Source organism: Grampus griseus, assembly GCF_964374135.1.
Source record: "Grampus griseus genome assembly, chromosome: 5".
Taxonomy (NCBI): Eukaryota; Metazoa; Chordata; class Mammalia; order Artiodactyla; family Delphinidae; genus Grampus; species Grampus griseus.
The window spans coordinates 85,752,339-85,768,410 of NC_138998.1; the positions used below are offsets into that span (position 1 = coordinate 85,752,339).

Genomic DNA, 16,072 nt, shown 5'->3' on the forward strand with positions numbered 1-16,072 from the left:
CTTTGGATCAGGAATGCCCTTCTGCTTCAGCCTTCTCTCTGCCTCAAACACAACATCCCAGAAGACAACAGGGAACTGGGCCAATTAGGGGACACTCAATACCCCAGTGGAACCTGGAAACCCCACTTCCATATTACATTCAACATCATATGCCGTTGGGGAGATGCTGACCTTGATCACATGAAACAAGCTTTCTTCCCTCGGACTTAAGTTTTTACAAAGTCTCATTTGGGAAAAATGCAATTAAAAGCCCTGTAATTTTATCCAAATGGCCCTGTGAGGAGGGGAAAAAAAAATATCCCCTCCTCTGACTCCCTTCACCATCACTGCCCAGGGGCCAACTTAACAAGAAACCCTTCAGAACTCTAGCCTGGATCAACAACTTCAATATTAAGTTAAATAACAAGTTAAATCAGCATTTAGCCAAAGCTCTGTCCTCCTGTAGGAGGTCATTCAATTCAATGACAGCTGTGGCAAAGTCCACCAGGTCCACGAAGTCAGACGTGATGATGTTGACACCCAGGGCTCCAGGCTTCTGAGTCTTCACCCAGTCCAGGATGGCAGGAAGATTCCTACACAGGAGAGTGTTGGGGCAAGAGAGAACAGAGAGTAGCGTTTAGAAACGGGAAAGAAAACATTTCTGTTAATGTAACAAAAGCGTATCAACAGAGGCATAAGCTCATGGTGTCATAAAGGGACACCAAATTTGTCCCTTTAAGCTTAAATCTTTTTCAGGGACAGAGTGATGTCTAGTCCATTAGAGAACTGTACTTTTAGGGTTTCTGTGCTGGAAGAAGAAATTCTTCGCCTCAATCACCAAAGACATACCATGTCAACAGGATCTTGAAAAACTAAGATCAAGAGGCTAATTATTGGTGAGTTCTTTAATTTTTTTGTACCACGAAATTTTATCATGAAACTTTTCAAACATATCGCAACACTGAAAGAAATTTACAGTGAGCATGTCCACCATCTAGATTCTACCACTAACATTTTACTATACTTGCTTACCATATATCTGGGCATCAATCCAGCTTATATTTTTGACAAATTCCAACTGCAAACATCTATTACACATTCCCCTCAGTATCTCAGCATGCAGATCTAGGGTTCAGTATTTGTTTTCAACCTGTTTCCCTTTTGACGTGATGTTTATACCCAGTAAAATGCACACAGCTTAAGTGAACACTGGTTGAGTTTTGACAAATGTATATATATAACCCATACCCATCTCAAGGTATAGAACATTACCAGCACTCCAGAAGGTTCTGCATTCACCTTTCCCATCGATCCCTGCCCCCATTCTTCCAGAGGCAATAATTATACTGTTGTTGTTATTGTTGTTTTTAAGAAAACACAGATTAAATTTGCCTGGTCTAGAATTACACATAAGCCATGCAATGTGCATTCTTGTGTGTGAGGCTCTTTCACTCAGCATTATGGTTTTGAAATTCATCCATGTTGTTGCATGCATCAGCAATTTGTTCTCTTTTTTAGTCATTGGATAGTATTCCATTGTATGAATATACTGTAATTTATCCATTTTCCTATTGATGGATAAATGGACTGTTTCCAGTTTTTGGATATTATGAATAGAGCTGTTATGGTCATCCTTATACAAGTCTTTTTTGTGGACATTTATTTTCATTTCTTTTGGGTAAGTACCAAAGAGTGAAGTTGTTTTATTATATGTTAGGTTTACATTTGGTTTTATAAGAAATTTCCAGATCTTTACCCAAAGAGGTCGTTCCATTGTACATTCCATGAACAAAGTATGCGAGTTCTGTTTGCTTCACATCCTCTCTTAAATTTGGTGCTATAAATCTTTTTAATTTTAGCTGTTCTAGCAGATGTGTAAAGTTATCTCACAGTGTTTTAGTTTGCATTTTTCTGATCACTAATGATGTTGGGCAGTTTGTCATGTACTTATTGGCCATTTGTGTATCTTCTTTGGGAAGCATCTGCTCAGTTCCTTTACCCATTCTCTCTTTTGCTCTTTTTCCTTTAATTGTTGAGTTGTAGATGTTACTTATATATTCTGGATACTAGCCTTTTGTCAGATAAGCTTTTTGAATATTTTATCCCCACCTGTAGCTTGCCTATTAATTTTCTCAATGGCATATTTTGGTGAGCTGAATTCCTTAATTTGGATGGAGTCTAATTTATCTTTTTTTTCTTTTATGGTTTCTGTGACCTGTCTAAGAAACTTTTGCCTACTCCCAAGTCACAAGATACTTTCCTGTTTTATAATTTTAGCTTTTATGTTTAGATCTAGGATCCATCTCAAGTTAATTTTTATATATGGTGTGAAGCAGGGGCCAAGGTTCCCTTTTGCCATATGGATATACAGTTATTCCAGCAGCACGTGTGGCTTCTTATTGGACCAATGCTTGCTCAGTTGTCTTACAAATGCAGTCTGTCAGTCTCATGTTATAATTTCTATGTGAAAGCCAGAATGTGATCCAAAGAAGCTCACAATTCAGAGATGTAAACAAACGATGACAGTTTAATGTGATAGTTCCTATATTAGTAGTAAGTGTAAAATACCACGGGTGGTATAGAGGAGGGAGTAATGAAGTACTCAGCTTTGCATCATGGTGACAATAGCTCACTAAATACTTGCGACATTGAGGATGCTATAAGGAAGACACAAACCAGGGCTTATGTTTTGGTTAAGAGACTGGAGGTTGTTTTTAGGAAGGATTTTCTCTGGGTAAAAACTGAAAATAAGCTAAGTTTATTTCTTAATGGCCCCTTTCTCTGCTTTTGGTAACACTGTCCTTGGTTGTCATCTTCTCCCCACCTTGTGCCTCTGAAGCTGTCTTCCCTCCTCTGAGTGTACATTCAACTTCTCAGTCTCTCTCTAGGCAACGCTGGCAAGGCCTTGAAGCATTTTGTCCTTCTCCACTTTCTTTTCCTTTCATCATGACAACTGTAATCAGTCCTGGGTCTCTTCCCTCGCTCAGCAGACTCTATGATCAGCCATGGGCTAAAACACATCTCACAAATTGATTTGCATTTTTATATTCATAGCTAATTATGACGTAATAAGCCAATATCACAGGGGTACTTCCATTCTTAACTGGGGTTCCTGACAATTTAGTAGTACCCTTGATTTGACCATAACCTATTCAGTTTCTCTGCCTCAGTCTCTCCCCCTGTAAAATGGGGATAATAATAAAACTTCATATAGATTTGGGGGAATTAAATAAAGTAATATGTGTAAAGTACTTAGAAGAGGGCCTGGGATATAATAAGTACTCTGTAAGTGTTGGGGACCAGAGAAGGAATCATAAATGGTAGAGATTTGGGGGTGGGGGTAAGAAAACTTCCTAAAGTGGTCATATCCTGCTGCTTAGGTGACAAACTGTGTCCTGAGAGGGAAGGGTCACAAATGCAGTCATCCCTTGGAGACAAAGACCTGGAACACAGAGGGGCCCACACGAAGGCCACAGCAGCCCTGAGCCTGATGCATTTCAGCCTCCTTTTAAAAAATCCGCTGATCCACGTTTAAGTATGAGACTCTGGCACCACCTTCCGGTCATCACGGGGAAATGAGAATGAAAGGTTTGGTCAAGGCACCTCCAGCCAACTCCAGCCAGAGCCAGCCCGTGGAGGACCCCTGGAGGCCTGGAGGCCGAGCAGAGGGAAAGGTGAGCACCTGTGGTCTCCTCTCCGTGACAAAGAGCTCTGTGTCAGCTTCGGGTTCTCGTGTCAGCCTTCCCCAGGGCAAGGATCAAATAAGCAGGATTGCACACAAGGATCGAATAACGAGGAAATGCAGAACCCACTGAGCAGGGGCCGCTCTATTCTCTTAACTCTTGGCCTTCACCAAGCCCTCTTCACCAAGACCTCTTCACCAAGACCTCTTTACCAAGAGATCAGTGCAGACGGCTGAGTCAGATACTGCTGTGGGGCCGTGAGGCACTGAATCCCAAGGGCTGCAGAGCAGCAGCTCACAAACTTCCCCCTGGCTTAAAGGCCCACTGAGAGCAGGGCTGGTCCAGTGCAGGGACGGGCATGGCATGCCTGTCTTGTGCCAGGCACTGTGGGAGACGCTTCCCTGTTAAGACTCCACAATCTTGTGCGGTTTTATTAACCCCACTTATCTGGTAAGACAACGCGCAGCTCGGAGACCTCAGGAAATTTGTCAAAGGCAGTCTGTTTTTTTTTTAAAGAAGATGTTGGGGGTAGGAGTTTATTAATTAATTAATTAAGTTTTGGCTGTGTTGGGTCTTTGTTTCTGTGCGAGGGCTTTCTCTAGTTGTGAGCGGAGGCCACTCTTCATCGTGGTGCACGGGCCTCTCACTATCGTGGCCTCTCTTGTTGCGGAGCACAGGCTCCAGACATGCAGGCTCAGTAGTTGTGGTCACGGGCCTAGTTGCTCTGTGGCATGTGGGATCCTCCCAGACGAGGGCTCGAACCCGTGTCCCCTGCATCGGCAGGCAGATTCTCAACCACTGCACCACCAGGCAAGCCCAGGTAGTCTGTTTCTAAGGCACTGTGTTAATTTTCTAGGGCTGCTGTAAGAAAAGGCCACAGACTGGGTGGCTTAAACAACGTAAGTTTATTTCCTCACAGCTCTAGAGGCTGGAAGTCCAAGATCAAGGTGTCAGCAGGTTTGGTTTCTCCTGAGGCCTCTCTCCTTGGCGTGCACATGGCCACCTTCTCCCTGTGTCCTCACAGGGTTTGCTCTCTGTGCACACCCATCCCCAGTGTCTCTGTGTGTCCTAATTTCCTCGTCCTATAAGGACACCAGTCAGACTGGATTAGGGCCCACCTGAATGGCCTCATTTTAACTTTACCAGCTTTTTTTTTTTTTTTTTTTTTTGTGGTATGCGGGCCTCTCACTGTTGTGGCCTCTCCCGTTGCAGAGCACAGGCTCCGGATGCGCAGGCTCAGCGGCCATGGCTCACGGGCCCAGCCGCTCCTCGGCATGTGGGATCTTCCCGGACCAGGGCTCGAACGCGTGTGCCCTGCATCGGCAGGCGGACTCTCAACCACTGCGCCACCAGGGAAGCCCAAGTTTACCAGCTCTTTAAAGGCCCTATCTCCAGATATAGCCATGTTCTGAGGTACTGGAGATTAGGGCTTCAACATGTGAAATTCCAGGGAACACAATTCAGTCCGTAACAGGAACCAAGTCAGGCTTCAACCTTGGGCCTCTGGTTTCAGTCTGTGTCCCCTTCTGCGGCCCCATGCTGCTGTGCCCTCAGGCTTAGGCAAAATTTGCTTTCATTTGATTTCAGTGGGAGTGCAAGGTTTCTAAGAATCTAGGGGAAACTACCTTAGAAATTCAGTCAGAATGGCTATGTTTTACCCCTGCACCGCAGCAGGTAGGCGCACCACAGGGGACACCCCCTGTGCCCCGAGCTCTGGGCCCTCGGGACATCACCTGCACAAGGTCACTCCTTCAAGACTGGGGAGGTCGTTGGCACAGAGAGTCAGGCAAAAGAGGAGACAGAGAAATATGTTCCAAACGAAAGATCAAGACAGAAACTCACAAGAAGATCTTAATGAAATGGAGATAAGAATGGATATATTTTTCATGGCTTCAAGCAAACAAAATCACAAGTCCAAAGTTGACCTAAGAGTTAGCGGGAAGGGGGGGTTAACTGCCTGCTGAGAAAACCACCACTACATTTATAGGAAAATATACCTTGCCTTTTCCTCTCGGTTAAGCTGATAACTGGTGCCCAGGACCAGTCTGACAGCACCCCTTGTGCCTTACGACAGACCTTCTGGGTGTTGGCTCTCAGGGAAGGCCTGTGACAACTGCTTCTTCCATATGCTTGAGAAATGAAATATTTCCTGCCATGTCAATAAACAAAGGATGTCACAGTCATCAATGACTATACCCCTCAAACGTGAGCCGAGGAAACTCAGGGCTGAAAAGAATACCTGCCATCTAGCAGCCCGCCAGACTGCAGCCACTCCCTGCGGTGAGCCCTGAGGAAACTCAGGATGTGTCAGGATACTGGCCCCAGATGGCTGAGGTGCATATCAAAGGAATGATTACAGTGAGCCAAGACTCTTGCATCTTCCGTACATAGAAAAGCGCTAAATTCCTTAACTTGAGATATCTGTTTTTCTTTAATTAGCAATAATCTTCTGACGTTCCCGACAACCTGCCCTTTGTTGCAAAGCTCCTCTGTATACTGGCTTCCTCCCTCGCCTCCTTGGAGCAGCTTCTCAGAGTTATCTGAAACGCTGTCTCCTGAGCTTCAGTCCTCATTCTGCCCCCAATAAAACTTAACTCGCAGCTCTCACGTTGTGCATATATATTTTTTAAGTCAACACGCTTGTTCAATAGCCCAGGGGAAATGACAGCCACCTGTCGTGCTGGTGTTTGGGAACAAATTTGACCAAAGCAGCTCATGTGGAGGCCTAGGAAGCCTAATGCATCTCGGTAACATTCTTGTGACCAGCAGGCGGCGAGATGCCCCAGTATCCTTCCAATCTCCCAGATGTGTGCTTGCAGCCAGCAGGTTAAGGCTCTGGCGTGCTAGGATGCTGGGACTTTGGGCGCGTGCGCCATCGTTACCTCTCAATGGAAGAGCCTTGTGCTTCATCTGCAGCCAGATTAAAGATGCAGGAACTCACGAGTATGAAAAGCATTGTGACTTTGTGGGTTCAGAATTGTAGCCAGTAAGAGCTGACCGGATTCAGGTGCTAGTGAGACAATCACAGACCAGTGGAGCAGAAAGGAACAGGGCACTGAAATGTGCTACATACAAGTCAGTGCTTGGATGCTGAAAGGAGCAATGGTCCAACAGTCAGAAGTCCACGGATGGGATGTAATACTGACTCTTACCAGCTTTGGGGGTCTGGGTCACTTAACCTCATTGGGCCCATCTGAAGTGGGGACAATAACATGCTTTAGACAACGTGCCCTCCTGGAGGCTGGCTTACTTTAAGAACCTAATGAAATCATCTGCAAGAGGGTGCTCTATATTCAGAATACACTATACAGATATAACACATCCTTATTTTTAAAGACTTCCTCTTCCTTACAAGTACAGCTCTCTGCACAGACTTTATTATAGTGATTTTCACAGTGTTACATAGAAATTTACATGTTTATTTTTCCCGATAGAATGTACGTCTGTGGGGGCAATGACTAGATTATTCATCTTGTGTCTTTGGACCTAGCTCCTGTTCATCGCTGAATAAATAAATAAATAAATAATGTTAATCTACAAATTTACCAAAGGCATGAGGAAATGGTATGGATATATGAGCATGTACTACAAAAAGGAAAGTTCATGATTCTGGTCTTGGTTTATGAAACTCTCTTTCCCAAGTTAAGCACAGGTAATTCGGTGAAGACTTAGTAGAGCCACACAGAAAGAGGTTTCTGGTTCTGTTCACGGCCAGCACAATCAGAAGCTCTCAGTTCGTCATCCAAACTCCTGCCAGGTGAACACCTGTTACCAGAAGTCATATCCAAACTATCCAAATAGACAGGGACACGTTTTTTGATGAATCTTTCATTATCTGAACTCTGGTGCTCAGCACCTGGAACTCAGGAACCAAAGTGATTCTCGTAAATATCCCTTGTTATCCAAACATACTGGTTTCCTCAGCTTGGATTGTGAGGGATGCCCTATTAGCCAAATGTATTTATAACATTCCCTTTATACACAGGCATAGGCATACACACATACATGTACATATACACAAGCCATCCTTTTTCTTGACGACCCCTATCATTTATTGGTGCCCAGGATAACGAACATCATCTAACACAACGTTTCTGGAGCTTCTCCTGCCTAATTGTACAGTCAGGATCAGTTCTGCTCCGAGGAAGTATCTGAAGCTATGGCATGGTAGGTGGTATCCTGAGCTGCTTCTTAGGACTCACTGTCACTAAGGAAGGGAGAAAGGACATCCTAAATCCTGGGAGGGTCATCTCTGAATCCCTACTGCCTGGCACAGCAGTCTCATTTAATGCTTCTTAAGAGAGTGAGTGCTTGGGCCAGCTTTGAGGGCAGGGGCAGGAACATGATGGCATCTCCAGCCAGACGTGAACGGACTGGTGGTGGCCGAAAGTGCTTTGTCTCCATATTGAAATGTAGAGGGTATTTATGTTATAATATGTACCTTTTAACAGAGTGTTTAGAGATCCTTTGGCCACGGTTAATGCAAGACACCTCAAGTACACAACTTTTTCAAATATAAGGTTTTTTGGGTTTTGTTTTGTTATTTTAAATCTTCAAGGTATATGGTTTTACTGCTGTTTGCTGTTTATTCAGAAGAGAATCAAGATAAAAACTTTTTTTTTAACCCTCACTTGTGAAAAGGAAGCAAATTCTTACCTATGGACCAGCGTGTTCTTCAGGCCGCCAACCAGGCCCCGGGCGATGGTCTTCACTCTGGGCGTGAGGATCGCTTGAGACACGTGGAAGGATCCGTGGGGAGAGCGCTCACTCAGCGTGGTCTCCAAGAAGAGGATGAGCTTGCGCACACTTGTGGTATTTGCCCAGGGCGCTGGGATCTTCTTTCCAGGCCATAGGAAGGGGTATTGCTTGTAGAAGGGACAGTGATAGAAGATGAGAACCTGAAACGTTCAGAACAGATAAAGGAGGGCACTTCATGAACAAGCTGAGTGCTAACTCCTCGGCTTCACACTGATGGATTGCTAGGAGGAAAGGCGCACACATACAAACATACGTGGAAATTCAAAAATTTTTATATACATATTTTTTTAGAAAAATTAATAAGCAAAGATTTAAGCACTTGCTATATGCCTGACTTGAAGTTTTTAACGTTTTGGGGGTCATGAACACCTTTGGAAGTATGGTAAACTCCTGAACCCCTTCTCAGATGGTTTTAAATGAATGTCTAAAATAAAATAGATAGGATTACAAAGAAAATCAATGAGATGGAAATATAGCTATCAACATGATAATTAAATCTGTAATAAATTAATTAATGTATGCACTTCATAATAAACTCATTAAATAAAAATATTTTGTTTTAAGTCTAATAAGTTCCATAATTTTGAGTAAGTGATGAGTATACACAATATTTCAAGATATCTGCACTAAATGAATATCTGTGGTTTCTGTGGGGACAAAGTCATAGGGAGTTGCCAACACTGCCAACACTGCCAACACTGCCGACACTGCCAACACTGCCGACACTGCCATGGGTGACTGCTCACACATAATCAGTGGTTATACTGATATTCAGTTAGAGGTTAAAAGCCAGTATGTAGTGCTTTTCCCATCCAAATTCACAGACTTCTTAAATTCTACCCTAACCCACTCCCCTTGGGAACCTCTGGACCCCAGGTGGAGAACCTCAGCGGTTAGTCCTGTCTATAAGTTATGACTCCTATGCTCACGAAATTGACCCTTAGCTCTTGGGTTGAGATCAATACACTGAACTGAATTTGGGAGGATGTAGGTTTTCAGTTGCGCGTGCTGACTCTGAATGAAACTGCCCTTCCCGGGAGAGGGAGTGAGCTATGTGAGGCAGGGAAGACTTCGAGTACCGGATGGGTCTCCAGTGGGACCTCTCAGGATGGTAGTGATTTTGCAAATAATTAGCAAGCCACATCCACGGCATTAATTAGTTTCTGAAGGCAGCAGAGAGACAGGGAATTGCTATTTCGATTGTCCCAATTCAGAGCTCTGATGCTTAGGTTTCCAGAAGTACTATGTTTTTTCTCCTCGCGGGTACCAGCAATTCTTCCCTGGAGGAATGTCCATTGTGTGTATTTACACTCCGTGGACCGCAGTCCTCGAATAGCTGGGCTCACAGCATAATTCTCCTGGCACCCAAGGGCAAGAGCTCTGAATGTGTGTCTTGTTTCCGGGGTGCGTTTAGCCTAACTGCTCCTGAAGGCCTAGAGCTAGGGAGCACCAGGCTCAAAGCACTGAACAGGCTAGTTGTTCTTGCTGCTTTTAATGGCTTTGAGTAATGTCTGACTGCCTGCTAATGATGTTGGTGGTAAACACACGGGTTAATGAGGTTAATCACAGGCTCATCGTAAGCAGGTTGCCTGGGAGATTGGGGAAGATTTCCTGCTGGCGTTGTAACTGGCTAGTTTGGAAGGCTGGGGTTTCCAGCATCTGTAAGTGTGAAAAGCTGTGCTGTGAGATGGACTGTGGGCGAGGCGGGAGGCTGTGGGATCCTTCGACAGGGCCTGTCAGACCATTTCCCATGCTGCCTGGCCCCTGAGCAGAGGGTCAGGGGATGAAAGGAAAGCGCTGTTCTTCACTCAGTCTTGGAGAAGGAGCAAAAAGGACACATTCTACAAAAGGGGCTTTATGGCTTTCCTCAAGAGCCTTCTCAAGTAATCTGATCCTAAAGGTTATAGGGGGAATTTCTGTTTACGGTAGGAGCTTGGCTTAGCAAACCAGCCCTCATTCTACAGAATTCTGGGGGGCAGTAAGTCTTGCCCGGGGCCTGTGTTTTGCATCTGACTCCCGACCTTGCTCTGCTGTATTTTCTGTCTGAGATATTCTTCCCTCCAGCTCAGCAATTCATATGCAGGTTTTCTCTCGAGACTCAGATTTAAAATCTCATTTCCTTTAAGAATTATTCTTTAATTGACCTCTTCTTATTTTGATCATTCTTTTACAGGGGCCCCTGGGATGCAGATTTATACTACGTACTATTTTTCAATTGATGGATTACAAAACCCTTTTTTTCATACAGCACGTCTGAGGCAGTTTTGCCTTGTAATTGTATGTCAGTTGTCTTATAGTTTACTAGCGGCACATATTCTTACCTTCTCATTAAGATTCTAAATACTGCCAAGTTGTAGACGAAATCTTCCAATTCACTGTACCCTCAAAACTCATAACCACTATGTACTGGTAAATACATACCTGTGAGCTGTGGTATAACTGCATATTGAGTACATGAAATGTGACTGAATGGTGGTACACTTTTTTCTATCAAACTGTAGTAATAAAATACGCTGGGGGTTACATGCAAGGCAGTTCATTATATAATGAATATTTAAAGTTTAACCACCAGTATGGCACTGCCCCAGCAGGGGGCAGATGATTGAGAGCTCTGTTGGAGATCTCTTTAGCTTTTAAGAAGAGGTTTAGCAGGGAAACCTCTGGGAAAGGAAGGGGAGCAGGGAAATCCTGGAATTCAAATTGATGACATGCTCCTTTTTTCTGACACATCATCACAGTCTCTTTCCTTATAATTTTAGGGGTATTGGTTGTTGAATGACACAGATTAGCCCATACTTAAAAACTATAACAGATCTTTACTGTTCTGCTAGAAATTCACTGTCCACATGATTCACTATTCCTGAAATTACCTGTTTCTCTTGCAAATTTCTAAATGATTTAGTATGCAATGTGGCAGCCCATCCAGAATACTATCTGTGCATAAAATTACAAAACTATAACAGATACCTGTTTATAAATTTAGCTGGACTCAAATTTAACCTTACCTGAATCCTCGTATTCAAAAGCCCTCTCACGGATCTTCCCTGTCTCCCATTCTGCTAACCCTCTGAGACCTTCTGATAATAGGGCTCTTGAATAAGGAGAAAGTGTTTTTATTAGCATCGTCTATGACACTAGTTGTGAAGATCACCAAGATGTGTGAACAGCCCTGGGAGAGCATTGAAGGCTGTGGGAACTCGTAGAGCCCAACAGCCTGTGACTGAGTCCTGGCCCTTGTGGCTCACTGACAATGTTCTCTTGGGCAAGGTGCTTAATTGCTCCCTGCCTCAGTTTTCTCATCTGTAAAATGAGGATAATAATGACAGCCTATGTCATAGTGTTGTTGAGAGGATTAAATGAGTTAATCCCTGTACTTCGTACATTGTAAAGGCTCAATAAATGTGTTATTGCTCTTGTTACTAGTATTATTTAGCATTTTAAGAGAGAGATTCCACTGGGGAAAAATCTGTCCAGATTTTTTTTTTTTTTTTTTTTTGCGGTACGCGGGCCTCTCACTGTCGTGGCCTCTCCCGTTGCGGAGCACAGGCTCCGGACTCGCAGGCTCAGCGGCCATGGCTCACGGGCCCAGCCGCTCCGCGGCATGTGGGATCTTCCCGGACCGGGCACGAACCCGTGTCCCCTGCATCGGCAGGCAGACTCCCAACCACTGCGCCACCAGGGAAGCCCAAATCTCTCCAAATTTGACCTGCGAGTCTGAATAGATATAAACTTAGGTTTAGGGGAGAGGTGTGATAAATATTTGGCAAAATATCACTTACAAAAGTTTTAGTGAAGAAAAATAGCTTAGATAAAACTTAACAGATACTAAGAGTTAACTCATTAGTCTTCGTAGATTCAAAGACCTTCAGCACTTTCATGGGTGTGCAAAACCACCTGGTGTTTCCCTGGTTGTTTCCTGGTGTTTACTCAGGCCGAGCCTGGGAGTCATCCTGGAATCCTCACATCCCAACAGTTAGGAAACGCTATTAGGTCTAACTTCTGGTGGATTCCAAATCTGACCACTTCCCACTACTCTCCTCACTGGTTTCTGTACTTCCCTTCTGTCTTTCCAGGGCTCTTCCTAGTAACCAGAGGGATACCATCAAAACTTAAGTCAGGCCACAACACCCTGTGCTCAGAACCCTCCCAGAACCTTCCTCACTCCGAGTAAAAACCAAGTCCTTTCAGTGCCTTCAAGGGCCCCCTGATCAACCATTATCTCTCTGACCTCGTCCGCTGCTCTGCTCTCCAGTCCCGTGGCCCCTGCTTTTCCTCAACCATGTCAGGGACCCTCCTGCTTTGGGGCTCTGCTCTGACTGGTTCCTCTGCTGGGAAAGCTCTTCCCCCAATAGATTCACTCCCTCAAATGTCATCTTTTCAATGAGGGCTACCCTGATCAACACATTTAAAACTGTGACCAACCCTCCAACCCATAGATCCCCGGTTCCCCCTTACTGTGCCTGGCTTTCTTTTTCCATTGCTTATTACCTTCTAACATTCTCTATACTGTATTTATCATGTTTATTATCTATGATCTATCTCTGTCCACCTGAATGAAATCTCCATTAGGGCAAGGATCTTTGTTTTATTTACTGATTTATCCCAAGTGCTTAGAATGGAGCTCGGCACGTACTTAGTGTTCACCATACATTTGCAAAGGAATAATCTTTAATTGCTTTCTAATTAAAAGCTCTTCCCTCAGTTCAAAAATCACTGCCTCTTTAAGATGCTTTGGTTAATGCATCTATGAGTAAGGGAGCAACTGTGAATGAAAGGTACTTTTTTGCTTTTTCTTTTTTAAAGAGAGTCTAAATTGGAGGCTGACCATTCCTGAAGCTCTCCTCTCTCACTATCCACCATCCTCTGGGACCAGAACAGAATATATCTGAGGCCCGCGCTCCTTTTCCTGAGTCTGTCCTTCCTGGGTCTGGGTTTGGGGCTCTTCTCAACTTAGGGATGCTCCTCTAGCCTTGATCTCTTTGCGGGTTCTTCCTTCCTTAACTGTCTTCCCCGCTGACCCAAACTCTGTGGAGATGGCCTTTCAAAATGTTAACTAACACCTCTGAGACGAATCACTTCACGTGCCTTTGTCAGCTAATGCTATCAAGCAATATTTGGCAGGGATTATCTGATATTGAGTTGAAGACAGGATGGGACAGATGATCCCTAAGGGGAACTAGGAGTGTGAAAACAGATACAATGGGAGACAGAAAAATGGTAATGGCCAACTGGTCCTATTTCACAACTCTGCCTTGGGCTGGTTCTGGCCAGGCCATTGCCAAACAAGTTAATCCCAGTTCAGCTGTGCCCAGGGGAGCCCTTGGAGTCGTCTTAGAGCCCATGAACTGGTGTGCAGATCTTTATCATCCCAAACAATCTATGCCTTCTGACCCAAGAGCCCTGGAGTGAGCTGCCTTAGAGCTGGTGACACAGAAAAAGCAGAAAGAGTTCCGTTGTTGCCCTTGGAAGCTAATCTCTGTTCCCTCCTACCTGGCTCTTCGTCTCCCACAGCGTCTGGAGCGTCATACTCTCCACACTGCAGGCTGAGCACAGCTTGTTCCCAAAGGCCTCCTGGATCCGGAGAATCAGGCGTTTGTGATGGGCCTCGTCCATGGCATAGAAGTGGTTGAAATCCAGGAAGACAATCTCTTGGGGGTGCTGTGTGAGGAACGAGTCAATCTCCATCAGCCCATCCCAGACCCTGATGCCAAAAAGCCCGTGAATGAAGTAGATTTCCTGGTCGGCATCCCCTGGCTTGGAAGACACACGCAGGTCGAAGTAGCGGATCCCAGCGTCCAGCTGTTCTCGGAATGTCAGGTTCTGAGTCACAGACCATTTCTTCATGAGCTTCTTTACCAAGGAGATCCTGGCGAGGCGTTTGATAGCTGGGGTTTGGTCAGGCCCCACTGGGGACTTTTCGTCTACCCAGTAACTGAATGAATCATGGGAGCCTATACGAAGCAATAAATGTGAGGAGAGGGGTTGAGACTGGAGCTGGGACAGATAATCCAATTGATAAGAAAACAACAACAAAAATTTAGAACCAAGCACACATGCAGAATATTGTGAACAAATACTTGCAAAAATTTTCAAGCTTGCTAGGGATGAAATAAACACAAATAAGAGTAACATAGTCTTATTAGCAGCTTGTCAAGCCTGCGGTAAAACTATAATTTCATACATTGCTGGTATAAGGTATTGATTAATTAATAAATACCTTTTTTTTTTTTTTTTTTGCGGTACGCGGGCCTCTCACTGTTATGGCCTCTCCCATTGTGGAGCACAGGCTCTGGACGCGCAGGCTCAGCGGCCATGGCTCACGGGCCCAGTTGCTCCGTGGCACGTGGGATCTTCCCAGACCGGGGCACGAACCCATGTCCCCTGCATCGGCAGGCGGACTCTCACCACTGCGCCACCAGGGAAGCCCACGTCTCTCTTTTTGAATAAGCCAAATCTGCTATCAAATGATCAAATAAGCCAAATCTGCTATTAAATGATCAAATGCATGTTGTATTTCTCTTCCTTAAAGAGGGTAGGGATCCTCCTAGACACTGAGATGATCTTATTGTTATAAAGTCTAAGTGACCACGAGAGACACATTTCTAACTATAGTGAGAAAATATTTCAGCAGTAACTTAAGTAAAAATTATCTTTAACAAATATCTTTTGTTTCGTCATTGGTTTCTATCTGGTGTCGACCATTATTATTTGGTTGGCTTGGTGACTGGCCCTGACCCTGGGGGGCTCCACACAGGCGGCTGCACTTTGCAAGCAAAACCTAGGAGGAAAGTGTCATGTTCTGACACTACCAACCTTGTTCTTAATCACTACCACCCACACCAGAATCAAAATTCTTATATTCATATAGAATACTCTTGACTGTCACCAGTTATCCTTTTTACTAAATTGTAGAGTAGGCATTTCATACATAATATAGGATTTTACACAACTCTACTGTTTCATGTTTTATTATTTCCATTTTCTTGAAAATAAATCATTCTGGGAGTGGCTTTACTGTTCTATCCTCTCAGAAATAAAGCAAAAAAAAAAAAAAGGTGGCAAGCGATGCTTTATTTTTATGTAGTCTCTACAACATGGAGGGTATTCAGTAACTACTAAGAAAAAGCATAGTTATCAATCCTTAGGCAAAATGAATTTTGCAAGCAAGAGAATTACTAGCATATTTAAGGTAAAAAAAAAAAATTGCCGTTACTAATAGAAATGTGGGGCAAGTCCCCCTGGAGCTTCCATACTGGTTGTCTCTGCTAATAAGACTCACTGGATACTTGCCAAATGTTCTGCTTCCTTGGGCTGCACAGAAATAGGAGATCTTCATACCTCCTCATCAAGAGATTTATTACGAATACATTATGTATAGATGGAGAACAGCCAGTTCTCTCTTCTTTTTAGATTTTATCAGCAGCCCAGCTGTTCGGGATTGAGTGTGTAATATAGTGTGAGTTCCGCATAATACTTAATTCTTCTTTGGGTATCAGGGAATAGGCATTATCCAAGCATGGAGGAGAGCAAATCCTCTCGTATTCTCTTGTTGGTGCTGAGTCCAGTTTCATGTCCAGAGGGAGATATGCTAACAACCTCTGAGGCTTTTCTCTGTGTCTGAGGATTCTGCGGCACTCTGACAGCAATGGGCC

The 16,072-nt window shown here is 44.2% G+C and overlaps 1 protein-coding gene across 1 annotated transcript in view; it reads right to left on the bottom strand.

The window, feature by feature from the left end:
- Positions 1-412: 412 nt before the first annotated feature.
- Positions 413-16,072, bottom strand: part of PLCXD2 (phosphatidylinositol specific phospholipase C X domain containing 2) — a gene marked incomplete at both ends in the record, with an annotated part of 43,059 nt that continues 27,399 nt past the window's right edge. Inside the window, 3 exons of the mRNA XM_082654388.1 lie at positions 413-572; positions 8,319-8,560; positions 13,911-14,371. Of these exons, the coding sequence (XP_082510514.1) occupies positions 413-572; positions 8,319-8,560; positions 13,911-14,371 (863 nt within the window). The remainder of the gene's footprint in view (positions 573-8,318; positions 8,561-13,910; positions 14,372-16,072) is intronic.